At 41.2% G+C, this 26385-nt stretch overlaps 1 protein-coding gene across 1 annotated transcript in view; it reads left to right on the top strand.

Moving 5' to 3' along the window:
* LPAR3 (lysophosphatidic acid receptor 3) overlaps positions 1 to 2689 on the top strand; it is a 45983-nt gene extending 43294 nt beyond the window's left edge. Inside the window, exon 2 of the mRNA XM_032604210.1 lies at positions 2347 to 2689. Coding sequence (XP_032460101.1) covers positions 2347 to 2678 — 332 coding nt within the window. The 3' untranslated portion in view covers positions 2679 to 2689. The remainder of the gene's footprint in view (positions 1 to 2346) is intronic.
* The last annotated feature ends 23696 nt before the right edge of the window (positions 2690 to 26385 follow it).

Raw genomic sequence — 26385 nt, 5'->3', positions numbered from 1 at the left:
CTCCCACTAGGATTTCTTTGGAATTCTGCAATCTCACACAGAAAGGACTCTTCACATCAAAGTTGGTAGCTACAGCTTTTGATGTCTGCTTTGTTTAGTTATTCCCTCCTGACAACATAGTAACCCTGTCTCAGAAATGGCAGAGAGAACAAAAGTGTTACTTCTACGGGAAATACAGACCGATGGAGCTGGATGCAGCCTTAAAGGTTATCTAAATTAGTGTTTTTCAAACTTTTTGACTAATCCCAACAGTCAAAAATAATATTTTATTTTATAACCAATGCACACATAAATATAGTATGTAAAACTGAAACAAAAGTTTCATGAAACAATACTTCTCTTGGTCTGTGTAATATACTCTGAGCTATTCCATTCCATTTGCATTTCCATTCTTTCATTAAAAAAATAAAAAGAAACTTTTCCAAATTCATTAAATTGATTGCATACTCACTAAGGTGCCTTGGCCCACAGTTTGAAAAACCCAGAACTTGCCTAACATCCTCAATTTACAGTTTAGGAAGATGAAGCCTAGACCGATGACATGGATCTCCCAGAGTTGTACAGTAAGTGAAGAATTAGGACCCAAATCCCTGATATTTTATCTCTAAGTTCACTTCTTTCTTCACATATGTCAGCCAAACCAAAAATAATACAGGATGAAGAAAAAAGGGAGCCATTGGAGAGCTGTAGTTCTGAAATGGGAAGCGAAACCCCCTGAGAACTCCTGCATGTCTACTTTTGGCAGATGTCTTTGACAAAGCATCTCATGATAACCACTGCTGAGTGAACCCAACACGGTATTAGACACCACTTTTCATTACCTCTGACTCTTAACAACCACTTCATGAGTCGGGATCATTATCCTTATTAAACAAGGGAATGAGGGCTCAGAAGAGTTATTTGCCTCACTAGCGGCGTGTAAGGTGAGGGGCTGGGCGTAGCTGTCTGACCCCATAGCTTTCGGAGTTTCACGGCCTCATACTGCCTCTTTATAATTCTTGACCTGCTTATTATTATATCTCTCAGAAGGAAGAGAAAGCACCACAAGGGATACTGTCCAGGTCTGACTCTAACCAGGAAGAGTAACTAGTTGGTGATACGGTTCACAGACTTGCTTGTTCGTTCTGTCTCTCCCATTAGCCCTTTTGTTCCTGCACTGCATGGTCTTCACCTCATTCACTGTCTGGTACAGTTCTTGGCACATTGAAACCTCACAATGACTATTTTGTTCAGTGGATAAGTAAGGGCCTTCAGAAATCAGAAGGAGTTTGGCAGAAAGAAACCACGTCCCAGTATGGAGGCAGGTCCCATAGTGGCCCAGTGTACAGCCTGTGGAGGAAGACTGCCTAGGTTCAAACTTCAACGTCCCTTACAAGCTATTGGCCTGTAAGCAAGTTACTGAACTTCTCTTGTGCCTCAGTTTCCTGAGGATGATAATGATGTCTATTTCAGAGTGTGGGTTCTATGAGTTAATAAAGGGAAGCGTTGATGTGTTAGCTGTCATTGTTATCTGTTGTTATGATGACTAAGTAGGGACATTGAACATGTGTCTCATATTTTAGGAAAAACATACCAGAAAGTTTGAGGTAAGCTAAGTATGATCATGTGGGTAGAGACTCAGAACAGACCCCCCTTCATGTGCCATTGGTGCTAACATTATGCTAAATAAATAAATGTGTTAATAAAATACACATTGATATCTCATCGTGAAAGAGAAAGATTTATTTCTGACAAAAATATCTCAGCCTAGAATAGATTATTAAGCAGATGGCCTATGACCATGTCAAAAAGAATTTAGTGCTTACTCGGCAGTAACATGGATTTGTAAAGAATACAGTTTTTGAGCAGGTGAGTTGATAAAAAGACTAGGAGACTCCCATAGATGCAATGCATCTTATTTTCAGGAGAGCATTTGGAACGTCTGATTTGGAGAACAGCAGAGTGCAGGGTTAAGTGTGTGAGGCTTCCCCACATAGACCCTGGGATTTGGCCTCAGTTTTCTCACCTGCAGAGTGTGGATAATGACTGCACAGCCTCCTAGTGTGATTCGGAGAACAAACAGAAATAAGGTCCGCGTTGTGCTCAAGAAGTAAGAGATAAGTGTAAGCCCCTAATTACGGTACCTGGGTAAGCAGATAAGAAGGTGAAGTGGAACGTGGTTAAGAGTCTGTTTGCTTCTAAGAAGCCCAGTCTCAAATGCTCAGAGGAAGGCTGGAAGTTTGCTTTGCAGTTGTCAGAACAAATCCTCAAGGTCCCTTGACACCACTGACCGAAGACCGGGCGAGAAGAAACCCAAATAATTAGCCTGAGGTCTGAGTGCCTGTTGCTTCCTCTCTCTCCCTCCAGGGGCCTTTGTCGTGTGCTGGACACCAGGTCTGGTGGTTCTGCTGCTCGATGGCCTGAACTGCACGTGGTGCAACGTGCAGCATGTGAAAAGGTGGTTCCTGCTGCTGGCGCTGCTTAACTCCGTCATGAACCCCATCATCTACTCCTACAAGGATGAGGACATGTACAGCACCATGAAGAGGATGCTCTGCTGCTTCTCGCAGGAGAAGAACCCAGAGAGGCGGCCCTCCCACATCCCCTCCGTGGTCCTCAGCCAGAGCGACACGGGGGGCAGCCAGTATATGGAGGATAATAGCAACCGAGGCCAGGTCTGCAACAAGAGCAGCTCCTAGGCTTCAGTGCCCCTCTGCCTGGCCCAGCCTTCGTCTGGGAGAACTGTTCAGAATGGTTACCTGTCTGCAACTAAGCCCACGTACAGTGTTATTTGAGCTCTGAATGAATCATTGGGAAATTTTTTTAAAAATTGTTTTTCATCATTTAAAAGCATGGGCGGGAAAGAGAGGATACAATGCATTTAGAGAAAACGCACAGAAAGAGGGAAGGCAGCACGGTGGATTCCTGCCTGACATCCTGTGAACCCCTTGGAGCATTGCCCACCAGGCCATGCATCCTGGGCTCTGCCACCATCTTGTAGCCATTCCCTTTGTGTTTCCAAAGGATGCTGTTAAAGGGCTTAGGCCAAAATAAATAAAAATGTTACTTGAGCCACCTTATGTAGCTGCTTGGAAAGCCTATGTAGTTCTTTCTGCATGCATCTGAAATTTTAAAAAATGCTTCAGCAGTGATGTTTTTCTCCTCAAACAAATCATGGCCAGTAGCTAGGTGTTCAATAGGAATCTCAGAATAACAAATCAGTCAGGGCTCCAGATTAATTTACTTGATTTTTAACTGAAAGAACATTCTGAGGAAAAAGATTTACTTTGAAGTAATAACAAAAAAGGTAAACGTTAAAAACTCTTCTTGCAGGAAAAAGAAAAAGAGGCTTTGATGTGGTCCTCTCAGTGTGCGTGCGTGTGTATACACACCTGTATATTTACACACTTCGAATTTGTATTTAAAGACATCACAGACAGTGATGGTGAAATAAATTCACTGACCACCCAGACTTTCCAGTCTAGGACTACAGTTGTAGAAATGACCTGTTGTGCTCTAAAATAGAAAGAGGTGATTTGTTTGAAAACAGACATTCAGCAGGGTAAAAAAGTATATTAGCATGCGGGCTGAGTTCCTTGCATATAGGATCAAATTTGAGCTTAAATGAGTCTTTCCAGTTCCTTCCATGCCACTGGTGACTTGTCAGATTTAGTATTTAGAATAATTTTCACACCTCATATTTTATCCACAATTATTGACATGTTTCCACTACTTGTTTTACTTGTGGATTGAAGTTTGATCTGGGTTCTATTTAAAAGTTTTCTCCTTCAAAGACCTAAGTAGGCAACATGAAAGGCAAGTCAGTAAGAAAAAAAAAAAATTTATATACATAGGCTACTGACCAGAGTTTTCTATGTAAAGCATATAGAGTATCTTCTGATTCTAAAATGAGAATAACTTCAAGGCAGATATTATAGTATTTATGTAGTTTGCAAAAGAAGTTTACATTTTTTTTTTGCTGTTGTGGTGTAACATTTATGTGCAAGAACTACTTGTAATAAAAGGATTTGAGAAGTCATGCTTTTAGATATAATGGCCTAAAATAGAGAGTAGTATGATTTGAAGGTATAGATTTCACAAACTGTGTAATAAGTGGGTCTATCTAAGCTTATACCAAAGCTACCTATAAAATAAAATAAAAAAAGAGGATCTGTTTTCTATGGTTGGAGGTGCATTATTACCTTGTGTGTTTTCTAAGTAAAAATATAGTTTGCGGTAACTATAGCACATGCGTCTATTGCAGAAGAAAAATCAGATTTGCCAGGAAGTACATACTCTCAGTGTTTCATGTAAGCATTTTGAACCTACAGCTGGGCAAAGGGTGGAGAATTGAGATTGAATTCCCATCCCTGAATAGCTACTAAGGGATCTTTAAAGGTTTTATTTTGAGCAAAGCACCATTTTTAGTACCCTGCAGCAGAGTGTCATGTTCAGAATGGTGTCTGGAGGGGCTCCAACTATGGAGACTCGGGGTGGAAATATATAGCTTTTGTTTTTATGCACACACATATCTTAGCACTGGTGCCAGAGTAGAGGAGTCATGTATATTTGCAGATGACAAGTGCCAGCCATCACAGGGCTCACCAAGAACACAGCAAACCCATCTCTTAGTTGGGGGAAAAAAACAAGGAAAGAATGTTCCTATTCAAATCTTAGGACCCCGAGTTTATCTGCAAGTCATTGTGATGATGGCTCTAAAAATTTGATCTAGACCTTTCCAGACCAGCCCTTGACTCAAAGCATGGGCTACTCCCGAGCCAAGCAAGATTTCATTTTCTCCTTAGATTTGTAGCACTGTCCAAGGTGTTCTGTTAAATCTATATGGGTGAGGGCGTTTAGTCCTTTGTGAAGACTGCCTGCTTGGAAAGAAATAATTTTTTGGAAGTAAACTGAAGTTTCTTGGTGACATTTTTTTTTAAGTGACTGGTAGACTTGAGGCCATAATGTAACTTTTAGAAGCCCTAAGCACTTATGCCTCCATTTGTGTAATTCCAAATAAAAACCATACTTAACCATAGAACAAATGTAAGCCTTGAAAAAAACTCTAATTTCCTTCACAGTTAGCACTTTGATGCTTTATATAAATGTTGATAATCAAAATTTAGCAATTTCAATGCCCCTGCTGCCCTGGCACCCTGAGTTTGGATGTCCCAGGATCCGGGCCTGAGAGAGCCCAGCAGCAGCATCATCAGGCAGTGGGGGGACCAGGGAGGCATGGGGAGTGCAGCTCTCTTCATCTGCCACTGCCCCACATGGACTACAAGGCATGCCATGCCCCGTGCTTGTAGACTAACTGTAGGAGGTTGAGAGTGTTTTGTTCTTATTAGCTCATCAATTCCCTAATCATTCAGGGAGTGGGGGCAATAAGAATGCTTGGCCCTCTTTTAATTGATTGACTAGGCATAATGAAGGCAAGCCCCACGAAGACATTCATGAAGGTGACTTAACGACAAACACAAGCCCTGTTAGAACTTGGAGTGAAAATAACCAGAGCGTTGTTCTACACGATGATGCGACTCATGGCATACTCAAGAGAATTTAAACACACACAAAAACAGATCTGTTTTCTGGGATGTTTACCAGAGAATTCTATCCCCTTGGTGGACCACTAAATGTGAGCTTAAATTGGAAACTCCTAGAGCTCCTTCCAACTTTACACACTGTCTTTCAGGCATAGGAGTTGGGGTTAGAATCACTTAAAGACATGAAGGAGCTTTAAGAGAAGATGCATTTTGTGAGGGATGCTCTCCTGAACACGTCACATAATTTACAATACTCATAATGTAAGACTGGTTTTCACAGAGGAGTAAACATTAGGATGGGAGATGCTGTTGCTGTAGGGTTTTTTTTTTTTCTTTTCTTTTTGGCCCTAATCCTCTATCTATTTTTACATCATTCTCTCTAGTGCCTTTTAGAGTGTGCTCTCTCCTAAATTAATAGATGGTAAAGTTTTAATGGCAGTGGTTATGGGTTCAGAGTATTTTATTATATATAACTTCTGAGCTAAAGGTTTATGGTGCAAACAATAGGACAATGGTCACTAAAATCACACGGGGAGATTCCGGTACACGTGAATAAGAGGGTGGGTCATGTTATATATATAATGCAGTACCTCTGCCTGTCAATCCATGAACATGGTTTGCAATTTACTGGGTCAGCCAATTTTGGAATTTGCAGTTCTTGCCAGCTTTTTAGAGAGTTGCAACTTTATAAAAAATTTTCTGTATTAGCAACTTCAAGTTTACATAATTCAAATTTCCAAAAACCTCATCTGTATTGTATTTGTTACTGAGATTAGCACTTACACATTCTTTGTTAGTCGTAAGGTCGTATTGAAGAAAAGCGGGTGGCACCTGTCAGAAGTCCATGTTACATCTTTGTGCATATTAGAAAACACCGTCCCTTCCTCAAGACACTTTACCTGCATCTATTGGAAAGCATCTAATACATTCTGTATTAGAACTTTTGTTAGAACTTTACTACTACTTGTCAGACAACTTCCTAACACCTATGCACATCCACAGTATGATCGGCACACACAGAGTCGTTCAGTTCACCACTCACCCAAATGTTATGACAACCACCTTAAAGAAAGCACAAGATTGAAATTCAGAATACCTAGGTTCTGAGTTCTGTTCTGTTCTGTCCTAAACTATCTATGAAATTCTAGAATTCATAGATTTCTGATCTCCTAAATGATAAGCTTAAATGATCTGTAAGGATCTTTTCAGCTCCAAAATTCTGTCATTCTATACATCACCTCCCAGATGTGAATCATGGAAAGCACCCCAAGTCTTTGGATTCGTTGGGTTTTACTCCTTGCATAGGGATTTCAAATAAAACGAGCTCTGTTTCTATTTATTGCAGTGGTTCTCAAGCTTTAGTGTACGTAAGGATCACCTAGGGGAGACCATATAAAATCTATGAGATTGAGGCAGGTATGAAATGTGTAACTGTAAACCCATCATCAATAAGAGAAGGAATTTCTGGAATACAATGGAACTGCTAATCAAAATGGAGAACCTAAGAGACTTGAAGATGTGCTTATGTGTGCCAAAGTGAACTTAAATTCAAAGTGTGTGAGTCGATGTTTACTCCATCAAGGCAAATGGGAGCCCACAAATTTACTTTTACATGTAATTTAACCAAAATCTTTGAATAGTCCCTAGGTGCTAGGGAACAAACAAGCAAAAAGTCCCTGCCGTTAAAAGAATGAACAAAACCATAAATTAAACATACACACAAGTAATTGATGGGAAATAAAATGAAAGGGAGCTGAAAATATTAAGGATGGACATATGTGGAGGTAGCCATCCTTCAGATATCATTTGGAACATTGTTTGATATTGGTGGAGTATTGTTTAGATCCGGCCTCTGTAATATAATTCTTACTATAGAATTCTCCAAGACCTAGGGGAAGAAAAAGAAATCACATAAAGGGACTACTCTGGGAGTTAAAATCAGTTCACAATTTATGCGTTGGGGATCTGGTACTGATCATCTAAGCTAGACTTGTCTTTTTCTTAAGTGGACACCTGACCACAGGTTTATATAAATTAGGAGATGGGATATTTCAGTCTTCAGTTCGAAAAACAGAAACCACTCTGGGTACTTGAAGCAGGAAGTACTTAAAATAGGCAATTAGGTGCTTATAAAATAGTTGGAAAGGCTAGAGGAGCAAAGGTGGGGGAAGCCCATTGTTAGCTGTCAGGTTTGCAGCTAACCTGTAGGGAATTATTGCCACACGGGTCAGGAACTTGTGGAAGCTGCTTCCTGAGGGATACTCAGAGGCCACTGCAAAATCTAACATCTGCTGCTAGGGGAAGAATATGGCTCCTGCTTCCCTTCTGTCCTCCTCATCTCTTGTCTTTGGCACTGGCAGAATCTAAACCGGGATATTTGCTGGCTTTGTACTCTGAGAAATAGAATTCCCAGGCTTCCAAACTTTCAGATTCAATGGAGAGCAGAGAAAGGACCAGCAATCCAGCTGACTGCTGACAGACGATACAGCAGATGGAAAAAGAAAAAAGGAAGGGAGTGGGTCATCTTGGCTTGTGAGACTTTTGCCTTGCGGAGATATGGGTCCTATTAGTTTATCTTGACTGTGGGTAGAAGATAATATAACTAGTTCTAGAGTAAGGGATGAAAATTCTCTAAAAAGTAAAGTGTTGGTATGTGTAACTTATGGGTTCCCCCTTACAGTGTATGGCTCTTCTGAAGGCTGAATGGGTAAATAAGACAAAAAAGAGCATAAGAGCATGGTTTACTTACTGGCTATTCATTATCCAAACCTGTGATATCAAAACTGAGATTAGAGCATGAGAAATAAAATGTGTGGTCACAGTTGATATACAGCCGTGGCAAATTTAGTACTACTTAATCTTTCCTTTAGGTTTCCAGATGATGAGAAGAGGACCTTGAAACAATAATGAGCGAGCCAAGGTAGGTGTAAAATGCAGATGTGCAAAGTTATTTGAAAGTCAGAACTGTGTGTTCCATGGCCTTAAAAGAGGCAATGGATCAAGCCTTTTCTAGAGTTGAATGGTAATAGATCTAAGTTTCAGAGTTTGTGGTTTTTTTGGGGAAAGTAACACTAAAGTTTCTTCTTTTGATGGAAATAAGGGCCTGATTTATGCATCGTTGTGAGGAAGTTGTAATGTAGGGATTATCTTGATTTTACAAATGAGGAAACTGAAGACCACGAGATTGAATGAGTACTTAAGTGACTGAGTCAGGATCAAACTTAGCTAGCTAAGTTCTTCTTCAGAGGTTTTTCTCTGTTAAGAAAAAGTTTCCTACCACTGTATATAACTTCAGATTTCAAAGAGCCAATGTTTACTAATAATAGGTTAGCCATTTCAGGGACTGAGAACGTTTACGCTCATTGAGCAATTCAACTTCTAAGAATGTATGTTGAAGAAATGACTCTAAATTAAGAAAAGGTTTATTACACAAAGGTGATCAAAACAACATGATTTATAACACTGGAAACTTCTAAACAATGTAAATATTCAAGCATGTGACAAATGTAAGGCATTGTAGTCAAGCACATGGACTCTGGAATCAAATTGCATGCATTCATGTCTCAGCCATTTCACTTACTAGCTCTGTGACTTTGGGCAACTCCTCTGTGCATTAAGTATCTCACCTATAAAGTGGGGATCAAGAGTCTACCTCCCTCACAGAGTTGTAGATTCAGTAAATTATATGTCAAGCACTTAGAACAATGCTGGGCACTGTGTACTTATTGTTATTGATGGAATGCTTTTTGGCGATTTTAAGTTATGGGTATGGTTAATCTAATAACATTGAAAAATGTGTATGATGTAGGATATGCCAATGGAGTGGATATGGCAACAAGAGATTTGTCTTAAGACAAATTCAAGTATTTTGATCCAAACCACTACAAAAATGGGATTTCTTTTTACGATGGAGAAGGTGGTAGGAGCAGCAGATTCGGGGATGGGTAGGAATCAGGAATTCAGCTTCAGTGTGATACTAGATGTTGCAGAGGTACATGCAGGTGGAGATGTCGAGGAGACAACTGGAGAAACAAGTCTGCTGCTTGGGGGGAGAGGTCCAGGCTGGAGATATTAATCTTGGAGCCACCAGTGTATGAATAGTATTTATAACCACGAGGCTGGACTAAGTCACACGGAGAGTAAGTATAGATGGATTAACAGATTTGAGAACTGACCTGTGGGCATTTGCAATGTTGGAGGTCAGGGAAATGAGGAGTCAGTTGAGGAGACAGGAGGAGCAGCCAGTGGTGTAGGGAGAGAACCAAGAGTCAGTGAGACCCGGGAGTGATCAACTATATCAAATACTGCGGCTTGAGGCTTGAGAAGTGACTGCTGATTTGGCCTTGGAGGTGTTTGCTGACCTGACAAAGCTGTTTCAGTACCGTGGTGGTGAAAGCCCAATTGGAGGGGGTTCAAGAGAGATTGGGAGGAAAGGATAGGAGACCAGTGAGGACTGTTTTTTTTTTCTGACCACGCCACGCAGTATGCAGGGTCTTAGTTCCCTGACCAAGGATCAAACCCGTGCCCACTGCAGTGGAAGCACGGAGTCTTAACCACTGGACCGCCAGGGAAGTCCCAGGACTAGTTATTTTTAAATTACTGTTTTTATTTTCCTAAAAAGGCACCAGAGAAATGGGGCAGTAGCCAGAGAGGTATGTGAGGTTGGGGGGGGGGGTCAGGGGTGGGATTTATTTTCAGATGGGAATTATTACAGCTTATTAGCTGCTGGCGAGAATGCTCCAGGAAAGAGGGAGTAAGTGATGATTCGGGAGAGTCATGGTGGTAATTGCTGAAAGGAATGGGCTCCAGGATATAAGTGGAAGTTTTGGCCTTTGACAACAGTGGGGACATTCCATTCATAGTCAGAGGGGGGAAGGCAAGGTATGCACACAGGGAGCTGGAAGATATGTCGATGGGGGTGTGTTCACTTTTTTTTCCTATCTTGTCAATGAGTGAAGGCTTCACATCCTTAGCAGAGAATAAAGATAAGGCAAGAGGAGTTGGAGGTTTGAGTAGAGAAGAGGAGGTGAGAAATCACTGTCCAAGGGAGTAGGCCGGTGAGTGGACCAGGGGATTTAGTAGGGCTGCTGGACCAAGGCCCGCCCAGTGAGATTTAAGACCATTCAGAAAGTTCACGTGTTTCCCTTCAGCCTGACTAGTTGCCTGGTTGCAGTAGTGGTGCAGACAGAGAGTCGAATTGTTTGTCAAGTCATGTCTGGGCTCCATCCTAACCAATTAGATCAGAATCTCTGGGACTTGGCCCAAGCTGTGGGTACATCCAAAGGGATTGCCATGTGTAGCCAGAGTTCAGATCCATGGATTAAAGCAAGAAGGTGAAGGGACGGTTCACAGAAGAGCCTGAGATCCAGTACATCCTGCTGTGAAAAAATTCAGTGTCTGTTTAATAACCTAATTGTGGGCTGAAATTTTAACTGAGAAAAGAAGGCAAGATAGGGGAAATTAACACTGATGGAGTACCCATTATGAGTTAGGAATTGTGTTGTGCCCTATATACTTAGTACCCAGAATCAGATAAGAATTAGATAAGAATCTTGGAGATAAGAATTTTAACCTCTACTCTATAGTAAATAAGCTGAGATTTAGACAGGTGATGTGAGTTGCCCTCAGCTCCACTGCTAATAAGTCGTCAGGCCAGGATTTAGATCCGGAACCAATTTACTCTAAAGTTTTGTGTAAGATTTTGTGGAAGATGTGAGACTTGAGCTGTGTGCTAAAGGAGGAGTACGGTTTTGATTTTGGAGAGGCAAGAAGGCTTCCCAGCTAGAGGGATACTGTGAGAAAAAAGGGCATGGAGTCAAGAAAGAACGTGATGATTACATGGAAAATTCAGGAAGAAAGGCGCCTCCCATGGCCAGGTGGGTTGAAGTAAATGAAGGAACAAATGATTCAACCAACCAACCAAGTGAGGGAGTGTCTGCTGTAAGTGATCAGACAGCTGGGCAGCCTGCCAGCATACTTAGGGCCCCAGGAAGTTGCATTGCAGAACTGCTAAGCAAACGTTCCCTGCATTGTTTGTACAATTCATTATTTTTAAGAAATGTTAGCTGTTGGGCTCCATTGAGATAAAAGATGGCCTCTGAGTATAATCTCATTATCATCTGTCACCCTGGCTGGGGAGATTTATGTGTCTGCAGAATCTTAGAATCTATACTTCTCTAGCTTTAATCTCAGGGTCGATATCCCAACACAGCACTGCTCATAATAAATAGCTACTAGTAAATGATGAAGTAGGCTACTGTGTTTTATTTTATTTGGCATTCAAGCCAATCAATTTTATAGCTGTCCGTTTGAGTGCTGAAAAAGAATTCTGGAGACAGCAAAGAATCATATGAAAAACTAGAGCACACTGACAAAAAGATTCTTTATCTCCCCCGCCTCCCCCATGGAAAGAGGCCCTAGATAGACTGTTGATTATGCATCTAATAAGGCAGCTGCGCATGGAAATGGTCCTTTTGATTGGTTTGCAGAGTAACTATTTTATGCCCCTTTGGCCAGTAATACAGCTTCTCATAGGCACCTGTGCGATGTACTCGGCGACGACATTGGTTTGCTTGCCTTCTCACAGAGATTTTTTACTTTGAGGATATGGAAAATCATAATTCCTGAAGTGGTAGCAAGAGAAAAAAGAGAGATACGAAAAATAAAATAGCATCTGTCCTCAATAGTAGTGCTGATTAGAAAGCTGAATTTCTCCTTTCTCTGCCTAGTTATTGCTTTTGGAAATACATGTGGTTCAGATAAGGTGGAAAGTAGTTTGCCTGCCCTGCGGTAGAAACAAAAGTATAAATGATCCCATCAAAAAGTATGCAATAAATTCAACATAAAAGGCCACATTTAAGTATACTTGTTATGCTCGTCTGACTTTCAGTTTCTGACCAAAAGTTTTTTTTTATTTCAAGTCATTCATTAATGCAACATGCTCTCACTATTCATTCATTCACTGAGCATACTTTCAGAGAATCTACCTTAAAGCAGACAGTGTGCTGGGTACTGAGAAAGATACCGAGGAAAATGAGGTTGACTCTAAGCTCAAAAAGAGCTTACATCAGTGACTAAGCCTCTTCCAGTAGATATTCATGGGGCAAGAAAGGGGCTAAAATCGGTGGTTGCCCACACTGTCCAAAATGTATCGCCAGAGTTATACCCAGAAGTGCTATATGGATTGCCATTGCACAACTTACAGGCTATGGCACAAAATTCACTGTTGTTATGGAACTAACTGGAATTTTCCTAAGAACCAGTGACTGCAAGGGCATTTGCATTGTGATGTGCACATTTTATATAGATTATGTGAACAAGTTATAGGCATACTTTAAAAAAATTATTATTGCTATCCCAAGGTATATCTCTTGATTTTCATTTCCTTTATTATTTTTAAATTATTAAAACCCATTTGATTTCCCCTACAGAAGTCTATGCAGAAAGTCAACAGATGTCTAGCTAGAGAGGAAGAGTTAGGGGAAACTGGGAGGGCTACAACAGATGTCACATGGACTGTTAAGGGGCTCACTGTCATCGAGTGGAGGGCATTTCAAGTTAACTACAGACTCTAGCACCGTTGAGGATCAGCCCCTTGCTTCCACGACACCAAGTCTCTTGGTTGCCCCTTCTCAGTCTCTTTTGCTGGTTTCACTCTTCTCCCTGGCTCCGCAATGCTGATGGGCTCTGCCACCGGTCCAGTTCTCTTTTCTATCCACCTCCACTGTGTTGGTCATCTCATCTAGTCACGTGGCTCTAAATACCATACATATTACGACAGCTCCGAAATTTTTATCTGTAGCCAAGACCTCTCTGTCTCTCTCTCAAACTCTAAACTCATATAGAAAATTCTCCCTCCCTGAGGGAGAGATAAATTAGGAGTTTGGGAAACATATACACACTACTATGTATAACATAGGTAAACAACAACCTACTGTATAACACAGGGAATTATACTGTACTCAACATCTTATAATAACCTATAATAGAAAAGAATCTGAAAAAAGATATATATATATATATATATATATATATATGTACAACTGAATCACTTTGCTGTGCACTTGAAACTAACACAACATTGTAAATCAACTATGCTTCAATTTTTAAAAATTGGGAAAAAGAAGGAAAGCTCCCGGGACTTCCCTGGTGGCGCAGTGGTTAAGAATCCGCCTGCCAATGCAGAGGACACGGGTTTGAGTCCTGGTCCGGGAAGGTCCCACATGCCGCGGAGCAACTAAGCCCGTGCACCACAACTACTGAGCCTGCAAGCCACAACTACTGAAGTCCGCACACCTAGAGTTCGTGCTCCGCAACAAGAGAAGCCACCACAATGAGAAGCCCGTGCACCGCAACTAAGAGTAGCCCCTGCTCGCCGCAACTGGAGAAAGCCCCCAGGCATCAGTGAAGACCCAACACAGCCAAAAATAAATAAATTAATTAAAAAATTAAAAAAAAGAGATTTCCCCTTTGAATGTCTAGTATACATTCACTCCCATCCCACACCTGATCTACTCAGAGCCCGCCCTGTCTCAGTTGATGGTAACACGATTCTTCAGGTTGCTCAGGTCAGCAATCTTAGTGCCTTCCTTCACTTCTTTTTCCTTCACATCCCGCAACCAATATGTCAACAAATTGCCTAAGCTCTTTTTATCATAAAAGCAGAATTTGCCCACTTTTCACCACCTCCAGTGCTACCTCCTGGTCTGAGCTACCTTTGTTTCTTGCCTAGATTCCTACATAGCCTCTGATTGGTCTCCCTGCTTCTACCCTTCCCTTCCTCCCATCTATTCTCCACACTGTATCCAGAGTGATCATTTTAAAATTCAGATTAAATCATGTCATCCCTCTGCTCTTAACCTTGCAATGGCCTCCCATCTTATTAAAGAGATGCTAATGACCTTCAAGATCTAGCCCTGTCACCTCTCTACCTCTTTCCCGTGTACTCTCCCCCTCGCTTACACCACTCCAGTTACACCATCTCTTGCTTGTCCTTGAACATGTCAGGAATGCTCCCACCTCAGGACCTTTGCACTGTTGGTTTCTCTGTCTGAAATGGTGTCTCCCCATATATCTGCATATCCCTCACCTCCTTCAAATCCTTACTCAAATGTCTTCTTCTTCATGAGGTCTGCCCTGACCAGCGTATCTAACGTGCAGCCCACCCCACGCCCGGCACTGTTCTCCCTGCTTCCTCCACTGCATTTTTTTGGTGGTACTTATCCCCTTCAGTAAGGCTCCTTCCACTAGAACTTAAGCTCCATGAGGCAGGGATTGGTGCCTGTTTTGTTCAGTGATCCATCCCAAGCACTTAGAACAGTGCCTGGCAGATAGTAGATGCTCAATAAATATTTGAATATAAATAAAGATGAATGAATGTATTATATGCAGGAGGAAACCTCCTTTTAGGGACTGTCTCTATCTACCACAATTTGTGTTCATATAGTCCTAAGGGAACATAGGAACACTCTTCTGAACATCTGCTAGACACACAAATTCTAGTATTCTAAACACTAACATTTTTTTGCGTGTTTGTTATAAACTGGGCACCGTGGGAAGTACTCTACATGCACTTCTCTTTTAATCCTCACAACCCAATGAAGAAACTTGGAATGATGTTACCTCCACTTTATAGAGAGGGGTACACCATCTCAGAAAGACTAAGTAATTTTCTCAAGCCACACAGCTTATACATATAGAATAGTTTCTTAACCACTCTACAAATCCACTCTACAAATCCACCTCCTTTAAGTAAAGACCTACTGTCAGAATTCGCTCTTTGAGATTCATTTTTCAATGATTTGTTTAAAGTCCTAAGAGAATTCCTACCCAGCTGTTTGAAACTGGCAGTGGAAAGACCTTAGAAGCGGGACCAACGAGTCAGGCAAAACCGTAACAAGAATGCCAGAATTCAAGTGGGCACCATTTTAATCACTAACCCTAAGAGTTGATGAGCCTAACAGATTGAAAGGATATGAAAAGAATCCAGGATTCTGAAGTTCAAATGTCTTTAGAGATAACCAGAAAATATATTTTTATATGTTGAGTTAATAAATGCAAAACCTCATCAAGTGAAGTGTGTAGTCCATGTGGGAGGAAGGTTGGTGCAGACTTCTGTGAGACGTTAAACAAATTCAGTAAAACAGAATGTAAACTCAGGGCTCGATTATGAGACAGCCTCATCCAAAGGGCATTGATAGCAATGCTATAAATAGAACTACTCCCAGCAGTGTTGCGATCAGAAAGGCACCCTTTGACCACCTCTGGGCATTACCACGTGATTCACTGGAATGACAGCTCCTTTGTGCAGATGGTGGGTTGAACGGTGGTCCCCAGAGAGACATGTCCATGTCCAAATCCCTGGAATGTGTGCATGTTACCTTATGTGGGAAAAGTCTCTTTGCAGATGTAATAAAATTAAGGATCTTGAAATGAGATCATCCTGGCTGGACTACCTGAGTGGGCCCTAAATCCAGTTGCAAGAGTCCTTATAAGAGACAGAAGAGGAGACACACAGAGAAGGTTATGTGAAGATGGAGGCAAAGATTGGAGTGATGTGGCCTCAAGCCAAGGAATGCCTGGAGGCACCAAAGTTGCAAGAGGTGAGGAAGGATGCTCCCCTCCAGCCTCCAGAGAGAGCAGGGCCCCGCTGACACCTGGATTTCAGACTCTGAGCTTCCAGAACTGGGAGAGAATAAATGTCTGTTGTTTTAAGCCACCCAGTTTGTGATCATTTGTTACAGCAGCCCTAAGAAAGCAATACAGACCTTAAGCATCACTCAACCATAGGCTGGTTTAGATTTAAGTATGGTTGTGTTTAAGGAGATCAGCCTGTGGTATATTAATATTTTGTGTGAAGGTAAAGCATATATTTGGTATTTCATGAGCCTGCAGTGTTTAACACAATTTGGCCTAATTTTAAAATTACCAGATATTAAATTCCAATTTATAATGTGTGAATAGGGGCTCCCCTTGTGGTGCAGTGGTTGGGAATCTGCCTGCTAATGCAGGGGACACGGGTTCGAGCCCTGGTCTGGGAGGATCCCACATGCTGCGGAGAGACTAGGCCCATCAGCCACAACTACTGAGCCTGCGCGTCTGGAGCTTGTGCTCCACAACAAGAGAGGCCGCGATAGTGAGAGGCCTGTGCACCGTGATGAAGAGTGGCCCCCGCTTGCCACAACTAGAGGAAGCCCTCGCACAGAAACGAAGACCCAACACAGCAAAAATAAATAAATTAATTATAATGTGTGAATAATTGCTTTCAATTTTGTTATAATTTTACTAAGTTTATACACAGTATTGAAATGTTAAAAGAAGTTAAGGTCACCCTTATTTATAAGTTTGAATTATGATGATTCCTTGTTATTTGAATACTCAGGAAGGTTGTGTTAGTTCAATCAAAACATGGAAATAATAATTTAAAAAAGAAATAGAATACATTGATTTATAAATGCAATTTAAAATGCTTGAAGGTGTTAGTTTAGCTAAGCTTAGAAACAGGATCATATATTATTCAAAGGCCTTTGACATAGTTTTAAAAAATATGACAGGCTGTATATAGTATACAATGAACAATAATATTTGATGCAGAACTTAAAAGCTTCAGAAAAAATAGTTTTTTTTAATCTGTAACTTCAATAAATTGCACGTTAATTTTTAAAAGCAACATTAACCTCTGAGTAGTTTTTACTGCCTCAAAACCACTCGAGGGCACCTAAAAGCTCACACTTAATAGAAGCGGCATAAAAGAAACTTTCCAACTATGGCATCGTTCAGTAGCAGGGCCCGAGGAGGTAGTCAGCGGAGTCAGTCAGTGTCTGGACAGTGTGAAGGTGATCTTTGCTGTGGGGGCAGCAGCAGAAGGCCGTGAACTTCGCCTTTGTTCTGGTGGGTGCCTTTGTTCTCAGTGAAAGCGTTCCTCGGAACACAGAGGAACAGCAGGTCCAAAGGCCTCTAGTGACTGAACAGATAACGTGAGCTCCATCAAAGCTCAGCTCCACTCATTCCGGCTTCTCCTCCCCAAGAGAGCACGGTGGATGTGGCACGCAGGCAAGTGTTTGATTTCTGTTTCTTTATTAGCTTAATTTGAGGAACCAACTCTGTCTCCACAAAGAAAACCACAGAACGATCATTTTGAAGTGGTGGCCATTTCTGGCTTTAGTCTTTTAATTCCCATCACTGCTGCATGTATCATTGGTTTCCTCAGGTGTGACTGCTGGTCCTAAAATTTCCAAGTTGGCCCCTTGGTCAGGTCTGGGTGAGAGAGCCCTGGGTAGATGCTGCCATGACCTGGGATATCGAGCGTTGGTCTTAACTTTACCATTATCAGTCCTTAAAAGAACCACAGTAAATGACTTAAGGCCTGTAACATGGAAACCATAAAGAAACTCTAAAGAAGCAGAAATGATTTTATATGAAGAAAAACCTGAAAGGAGAGTTGCTAATGATCTTAAAATGTGTAACCAGTTTTAAGACTGTCCTTAGTTCTGTCCACCTCTCTATTTACTTTACTTTAATGTTCTCAGCATGCTCCAGGGGGTGGGGGTAGAGCAGTGCGAGAAGCAAGGTGGTGGAGAGGAGCTTGAGGCTGGCACACCGAGATGGCATCGCTCAGCAAGGCCTGCAGAGAGGTGCATCCCAGAGCTGCATGCTGTCCAGACTTGGACTGCAGGAAGCTCAGTGCCCTTTCTCTGCTCTGGGCCCTACTTGCCAGGTCCAGAAAAATAGGCAACATCCCACTTGCTACTTCCTACTACCTCCTTAAGAGAACAAAGACTCTGGTTTTTACTGGGTTGAATGAACAGGATGTTTTTGTGTTTATCTCCATGGAGATTGTTTGGTAGGAAACTAAAGCACAGTATACCAAAATTTTTATTATTATATCTCCTTAGAAATTGTTCCTGAGGGACTCTCCTGGTGGTGCAGTGGTTGAGACTCCACACTCCAGTGCAGGGGGCCCAGGTTCAATCCCTGGCCAGGGAACTAGATCCCACATGCATGCTGCAACTGAGAGTTCGCATGCCACAACTAAGGATCCTGCATGCCACAACTAAGGAGCGGGCAAGCCATAACTAATGAGCCCCTGAGCCTCAACTAAGGAGCCTGCCTGCCGCAACTAAGACCTGGCACAACCAAATAAATAAATTTTAAAAAGAAGAAATTGTTCCTGAAATCTCTTTAAGGAAGTTGAGTGTCCATCTGTAGCTGAGAAATAAGGAGGAGCATCCAGGTGCTTTCTCTGAGAAGTCTTCCCCAGGCTACCCCATGTGAGCCAGCTGTGCTCCCTTCTTCTTCCCATTTATTTGACAAACGCTTGTTTGGCACTTGCTATTACTGGGGATCTAGCAGTCTCTGACTTCAAGGAGCTTTCAGTAAAGAGAGAGAAAAGTAAACAGATACTCACAATGCAGTGTTAGAAACACTATGATGGAAGTGGCAGGCCTGCTTGTGTGGTTACGTAGGTTGTGTGCTACACAACTCCAGGTGGGGGCAGGGTGCCTTTCACACTGCAGCCAGGGGAATGCACAGCCACATGTGGCAGCCTTGGTAGCTCTGGCGGCAGATAGGAGGGACAGTTAATCTGGTCAGATGAAAAAGAGCACAGGGTGGTAAATTCTAAAGTGGTTTCTGTGCTTCAAATCTCCCATATTCACATCTTTCTGTCACCCCTTCCCCCTAGAGTGTGGCCAGATCTGTGACTTTATTTTAACTAATATAATATGGAAAAGGTGATAGGTTGTTGCTTCTGGATTTTGTTGTATAAGAATGTAACATCTCTCTTTCTAGGGGACCCTCTCCTTTGCTGGCTTTGAAGAAGCAGGCCGCCATGTTATGAGCTTCCCTATGGAGAGGGCAACATGGCAAGGAACTGAGAGCAGCTGACAGCCAGCAAGAAACTGAGGCCCTCAAACCCACAAGGAACTGAACGCTGTCAACAACTATAAAAGCTTAGAAGTGTATCCTTCCCCAGTCAGACCTTCAGATGAGTACCCAGCCCTGGCTGATACCTTGACTGCAGCCATTTGGGAGAGGATCTAGCCTTGAAGCAGAGGATCTAGCTATCATGCCTGGATTCCTGATTCCACAGATATTGTAAGAAAACAAATGTGTGTTGTTTTAAGTTGCTAATTGTGTTGTAATATTGTTTTGCAGCAATACCTAACTAATACAGGTGTTTCGGGAAGCATCTCAGGTCACATATACACTATGTTCCCATGGCACTTTGGAAAATCCTCAGAACAGCATATTGCGAATGCCCATCTCCTTTCTTGAAGCCGTTGACCATGTCTTATTCACCTCTGAATTTCCTCATCTGTAAAATAGGTTAATAATAGTATCTACTGCTTAGAGCTGCAAATTAGATAATTTAAGCAATGTGCTTTACACTGTGCCTGACTTAGTAAGTGCTCATTAAATACTACCTCTAAATCTCCAGGGTATAACACAGTACCTGGCATATGTGTTATAAATGTTTGTTGAATAAATGGTTAAATGCAAGAATTGATGGAGAAGTCCAGTGTATCTCAACCTTATGGCAAAATGAAAAGTGTCAGAATTTTGGCCATGATCCCTCAAGGTCTGCCAGAAGAAACCAAGGATGTATTCAACAGTGATGCTAGGATGACTCAGCAAACACCGGCAGAAGCAGGCCCAATTACGATGGCATCTATTAGAAGCTGCTTCTTTGGTTCTGCCCACTCTGGACACCAGGTTCTTGACTGAAATTGACATGTGGTTTCACCCAGGGGTTCTTTTAATTCAGGCTTTATGAACCCACATTTTTTATTGAGAAAAATAAACAGTTTACATACCGATATACAATGCAGTATATAAGAGATTCAGCAGATTGTGATGTGACTTTTTAATTCCTCCTTTCTAAGGATCTGATAGAGCCTTTAATCCTCCCTTTGCTACTTCTTTCATTCATTATGCGTTTATGCGTTCCACGCACAAATATTTACTGAGGATAACTCTATGCTGGTCAGTGGGTTAAGCACTGGGACTACACAGTGAGCAGAACAGAGCTGCTTGCAGTCCTGGGGCTTATTAGTTGCACATCTGGTTGGAATCTCTTCTGTATATCCTGTCAGCCCCCATACTACTCCCTTGCTGTTTGTGCTATGCTGGAAGGTCCTACTCTTGTTTTAGTGGTCTCAGTATTCTTTGTAGTCTTTACCCATTGCTTATGCACTTGCTTCAAGAAGAGTCTTTAGATATTGAGTCTTCATCAATTAAATTTTATGGAAGGCTTTCTTCCCTCCGGTAAGCTCCTTCCCATGGGACTAAACAAGTGATTTTGCAACTAATAGCCTCTTTAATCTGAATGTTCTTTGTGATCTCTTTTCTGTGTTTTCTCTGAGGAGCAGGGGAGATTGGAGGGCCCTTTGATGGTTAGAAAATCTTATGGCTTGGAACATGAGCTTAAAGTGGATCCTGCCTTGAGTAACACCCAGACACTATGAAAGCAAGATGGTGGGATGCCCTATCTAACCGACTCTAATAGCTGCTATTTAGCTGTGCAATGCGGTGCAGTAATCACCAACAGAAGCACAGCGAGAGCAGCAAGGAGAAAGCCCAGCCACAAGCAATTTGGTGCATCCCAAGGAGTCCAGGAAGGATTAGCACCTGATGCCCCTGCCCAGCCTACAGCTGCTGATGATTTTTTAGCCAAAGCTTTGGGTCCACCAGGTAGAATTATAAATCATGACAGACTTGCTTTAAAGTTTGTTTGTTTTTTAAAAGTAAAACAATAAGATGAGCAGTCATGAACCTATCACCCAACTTAAGAAATAGAATGTTATAAATATCATTGAAACTCCCTGTTTCAACCCTGAGTAGGGTTGCCAGATTTAGCTAAAAACAAACAACAGTGAAAAAGGACACCTAATTAACGTTCTTTTTTTTCTCTAATTAACTTTAAATTTCAGATAAGCAATAGATAATTTTTAGTGTAAGTACACCCCATGCAATATCTGGGATATACTTATACTAAAAACATTATTCATTGTCTAAATTCAAAGTTATTTGGGCCCCTATGTTTTAATCCAGTAACACTACCTGTGTTTAGTTGACCCCATTGTATCACAGATTTGCCAACACTTAAAATTGTCAGACTTTAAATTTGTACCACTCTAGTAGGTGTAAAAATATCTCTCATGATTTTATCTTGCTTTTCCTTGATTAGTAATAGAATTAAACTACATCTTGTGTATTGGTTGGCCCTTCACGTTTCCTCTTCTGTGAGAAGCCTTTTCATCCCTGTTCCTCATTTTCTATTGGGTTGTTTTTAATTTTTCTTACTGATTTTCAGGAGTTCTTCATGGATTCTGTTAATTATATGCATGGCAAATATGCCCTCTCAATTTTGGCTTGTCTTTTCACTCTCTTTATGTTGTCTTTCATTAAAAAGAAATTCATAATTTGAGTTTTTTAATTTCTCAGTCTTTTCCTTTATGATTTGTATTTTCTATATCTTGTTTAGAAAATACTTCCTTACCCAAGGTCATAAAACATTCTTCTATGTTGATATATAAAATTTTTTTAAGTTTTTCTTTTACATTGAAAGTTTTCTTTATTTTACCTGGACTTTATTTTGTATATGATGTGAGGGAGGAGTCCAGAATCATTTTTTTTTCCAATATGGATAAACACTTGTTCCCACACTATTTATTAAACAGTCATTTCCACCACCCCCACCCCCAATACACACTGCTCAGCAGTGCCAGTGAATCAGTCTTTATATATTTATGGATCCACTTCTAGGCTCACTATTCTTTCCTTTGGTCTATTTTTCTATCCATGTTCCAATACCACACTGCCTGATGTACATGGATGTATGAATCTTGCTATTGACATTTGCCAGGGTAACCCTCATCCCCATTCCATCACACACGCACCCTTGTTCTTATTCCTCAAAAGTATCTTGACTGTTTGTGAGCCTTAGCTCTTTGGTGTAAAATTTAGAATCAGATTAATAATGTCTGTAATAAACTATTGAGATATTGGTTGGAATTGCATTAAATTTGGAGAGAGTTGACATATTTATGATATTGAGTTTTCCTACCTATGGAAATGGTATATCTCTTTATCAATTTAGGTCTTCTTTAATGTTTTTCAATAAAATTTTTCTTCATAAAGGTCTTGTCTGTATAGTTTTATTTCTATTGTAATGGTATCTTTCTTTTTTACTTTGGCTGCACTGGGTCTTCCTTGCTGTGCACAGGCATTCTCTAGTTGCAGTGAGCAGGGGCTACTCTTCATTGCGGTGCACGGGCTGCTCATTGCAGTGGCTACTCTTGTTGTGGAGCATGAGCTCTAGGGCACATGGGCTTCAGTAGATGTGGTGCGTGGGCTCAGTAGTTGTGGCTCGCAAGCTCTAGAGTGCAGCCTCAGTAGTTGTAGTGCACAGGCTTAGTTGCTCCGGCATGTGGGAGCTTCCAGACCAGGGATAGAACCCAGGTCCCCTGCATTGGCAGGCGAATTCTTAACCACTGTGCCACCAAGGAAGTCCCTGTAATGTTATCTTTTAAAAGTTATATTACTATAATTTTTATGGCTGCTGTATGGAAAGGCAATTGGTTTTTGTTTACTCAGCCACTTTGCTAAATTCCCTTCTTAATCCTAATAACTAGACAATAGATTCTTTTGGATGTTCTCTATAGGCAGTAATAGCATTTGCTTAATGATGGTACAATCTTATAATGATTATTTTATTTCTTCTTTGCAATTTGAATACCTTTCATTTATTTTCCCTTTTAAATTTTACTAATGAATTATGAGAATAATGTTGAATAGAATGATAGCATCTTCAGTTTGTTCCTGATTTTAAAGGGAAAGCTTATAAATTTTACCATGAACAATGATATTTTCCATGTCTTTTGTTTTAGCTTTTAATTAAGAAGTAACCTTCTTACTTATAATTTTCAGGATTTCTATCACAAATTAGGTTGCTTCTTCTCAGATGCTTTTTCTGCATCTTTTGAGATGATCAAATGGTTTTCCTTCTCTAATGTGTTAATATAATGAATTACGTTATTTTTATGATGTTAACCCAACTTTGCATTTCTCGTATAAACCCAGCTTAGTATGATGGAGTGTCTTTCACATTCTTCTGGATTTGACTGATAATAGTTTGTTTGAATCGTTTGCTTTTGCAACTTTGGTTATGAGTAAGAGTGACCTATAAAGTTTTCTTTCCAGTCGTATTTTATTTGATTTTAGGATCAATCTTATACCAATCTCACAGGATGGATTGGAAGAATTTAAGATTGGTGCAAGAGGATGCTCAACTAAGTTTCAATTGAAGCACCAAGATCCAAAAGATATAAACTTCCAAAGTGAGATGATAGGCCAGGAGAGCCTTTTCAAAAGAAATAGCCGGGAATTAGTTCCTTGACATCAACCCCTCATCCTCTGAAGCATGTAAATGACTTGAGAGAGTGGAGTTTGATGGAGATGTCTCTATAAGATTTCTCAATTTTTTCCTTTGGAAAGTGTTACTGGTATGAATTGAGCCAATTGAGAAGGGATTCAATAGTTCCCCTTGGAGAACTCCATATGGGTCCTCTGCAGCTAGGCAGGTCCAGTGGACTTGTGTCTGGCTCCTACCTAGAACACGGAAGGCAAGATCAGAGCTGGCTAGAGTGAAAGAAAGGTGCTGCTGGGCTTGAATCAGCTTGCGTTCCCCAAATTTGCCTGGGCAAAGAATGCATGAGTCTTTCCTTGGCTCATATACAGCCGGGTATGCACAAAAGAGCTGGCACGGGGTCCTCCCAGATTGTTTCAAATAGAGCCAGGTCAGCTGGAAGGTGAACAGGTTTCATTACAGGGGAAGCTGGAGGTGGATGCTGGGGTAGGGAGGTTTGGGGCATTAAATGGGTGTTAATAAGCAACTTCTAGAATGCAATGCATTCGTTCATATCAAACGAAATCAGCAGTGGTGTGGGAAGAAAATAGGTTCTCCACAGTTCACAGGAAAGCACTCCATGAGAGAAAGAACCAGCTTCGAATACCCAGCAGGTCCAGAGGGAGCAGAACACTCTAATAACAGTACCAATTCAGTAAAGACTTTCTCTTCCCCTTCCTTCTCCATCTTCTAAAACTGGACAGGATCAGAAACAATGCTGAGTGAATGCGCGGTGCAGTGGGGGGCGGTGGGGGGAGGGTGTCAGTTCTTAAGTTATTCTCCTTCAGCTCCAAGCCCACCCTTTCATCCTCTGCTCTGTGATGCTGGGGCTGCAGCCCTGCAAACCACACCTGTGCTTTACCAGTTTGTTCCCTGTTGGATTCTGCCAATCGGGGTGCTAGAGGGAGACTGGAAGGCTGGAGGAACAGAAGAGATGTGCCCTCTCTGCTTCTCTCCTGTGGACTTCTGTCGGCTTGTGGTCCTTGTGAGTGTCGCTCCAGCACCACTTCTTCACCCCTGCAGTGGCAGTTCCTTCCACAGCACCAGCCAATCCCGTCTAAACTTTCTACAAAACTTGCAGGACCAGACTCGTCGTATCCACTCCTTCACTCTGAAACATGACTGCGTCTTGGCTACCTCCTCTTCGGAGTCTGGGTTCTGACCTCATGGGCTCCTTCCTCTGAGCTCAGAGACACCAGCACCAGCCAAGCATCACTTCCTCTTCAGGAGCCAGAGTTTCAGCTCTGCAGGGTCCCTTGTCTAGGCTTTGAAGCCTTAAGAATATTAACCTCATCCTTTTATTCCTTCAGCCCTGGAGATGGTAGCTGCTTCTTGAAATTGCTACATTTATGATACCTTAGAATCCTCTTCTTGTCTCTTTAGTTGCCTGGTTAGTAACTTTACATTTAGTTAATAACTCTTTATATTAACTTCTTTCTCAAATAACTGGTATGTTTTTTGTCTCCTTGATTGGACCCTGACTGGTGAGGGAGGGATGATTGAGAAGGTGGAAGAGAGAAAGAGAAGACTCTGACTCCATCTCCTGCCCCCCAGATAGGTGGTCAGCCAGCCACAGCCCCTAGCTGGGGGAAAAGAATGGAGTGAAGTCTTAACTTTTAAATTGAAAGCCTAGCTTATTGTATTGTACTGGGCATTTTAAGTTACTAATTTGATTCAGGGTTTATGTCTAAAAGTAAATATAAGCATTTCTATTATTCAATAATAACCACAAAAGTCTGCGTTTTCATCCAATGGCAGGGCGAGAAGATTTAAAGGGACAGTAGGAGGCAACAATATGATCACTTTCTCAATTACATCCTGTGCATCCTGCATATTTAACATACTGGCCATATTCTGAGGCTGTAATTAAAATGTCTCCTAGAACTCACAAATAGAACTCTGGAAACCTAAGATTTCTTTTGTGGGAAGATTTTTTACTAGTGATTATGCTTTCTAGTTCTTATTTCGTCAACTTTGGTAAGTTATATTTTTCTAGGATTTTTTCCATTTGAAATGCACATTTTCCAACTTACTGGCATAAGGTTTTCTATCTTATATTTCTATTATCCTTTTGATCTTTGTGTGTTCTCCTTTTTCATTCCTAATATTAGTTGTACCTTCTCTCTATATATTTTTAAAATTTCCTTAATCAGTCTTTCCAGGGGTTAATCTCTTCAAAGAGCCAGTCTTTGGCTTTGTTGATCATCTTAATTCTATCTATTATCTGTTTCTTTCGTTTAAGATTGTTTCCTTCTTTTTACTTTCTTTGGGAATATTCTGTTGTTTTGTTTCTCCCTTCTCATGGTTGATGCTTCGCTTATTAATTTTAAGCCATTCTTCTTTTACCAGATAAACATTTAAAGCTGTTTTCTTTCATGTGTACTTTGGAGAACTCATCATCCTCTGTCATGGCCGCTTTTCAGTGGTCTGAGTGAATTCACTGCATACCATAAATTT

The sequence above is a fragment of the Phocoena sinus genome, chromosome 1 (genome assembly GCF_008692025.1).
Source record: "Phocoena sinus isolate mPhoSin1 chromosome 1, mPhoSin1.pri, whole genome shotgun sequence".
Classification (NCBI taxonomy): domain Eukaryota; kingdom Metazoa; phylum Chordata; class Mammalia; order Artiodactyla; family Phocoenidae; genus Phocoena; species Phocoena sinus.
This window is presented reverse-complemented; position numbering and strand designations above follow the sequence as displayed.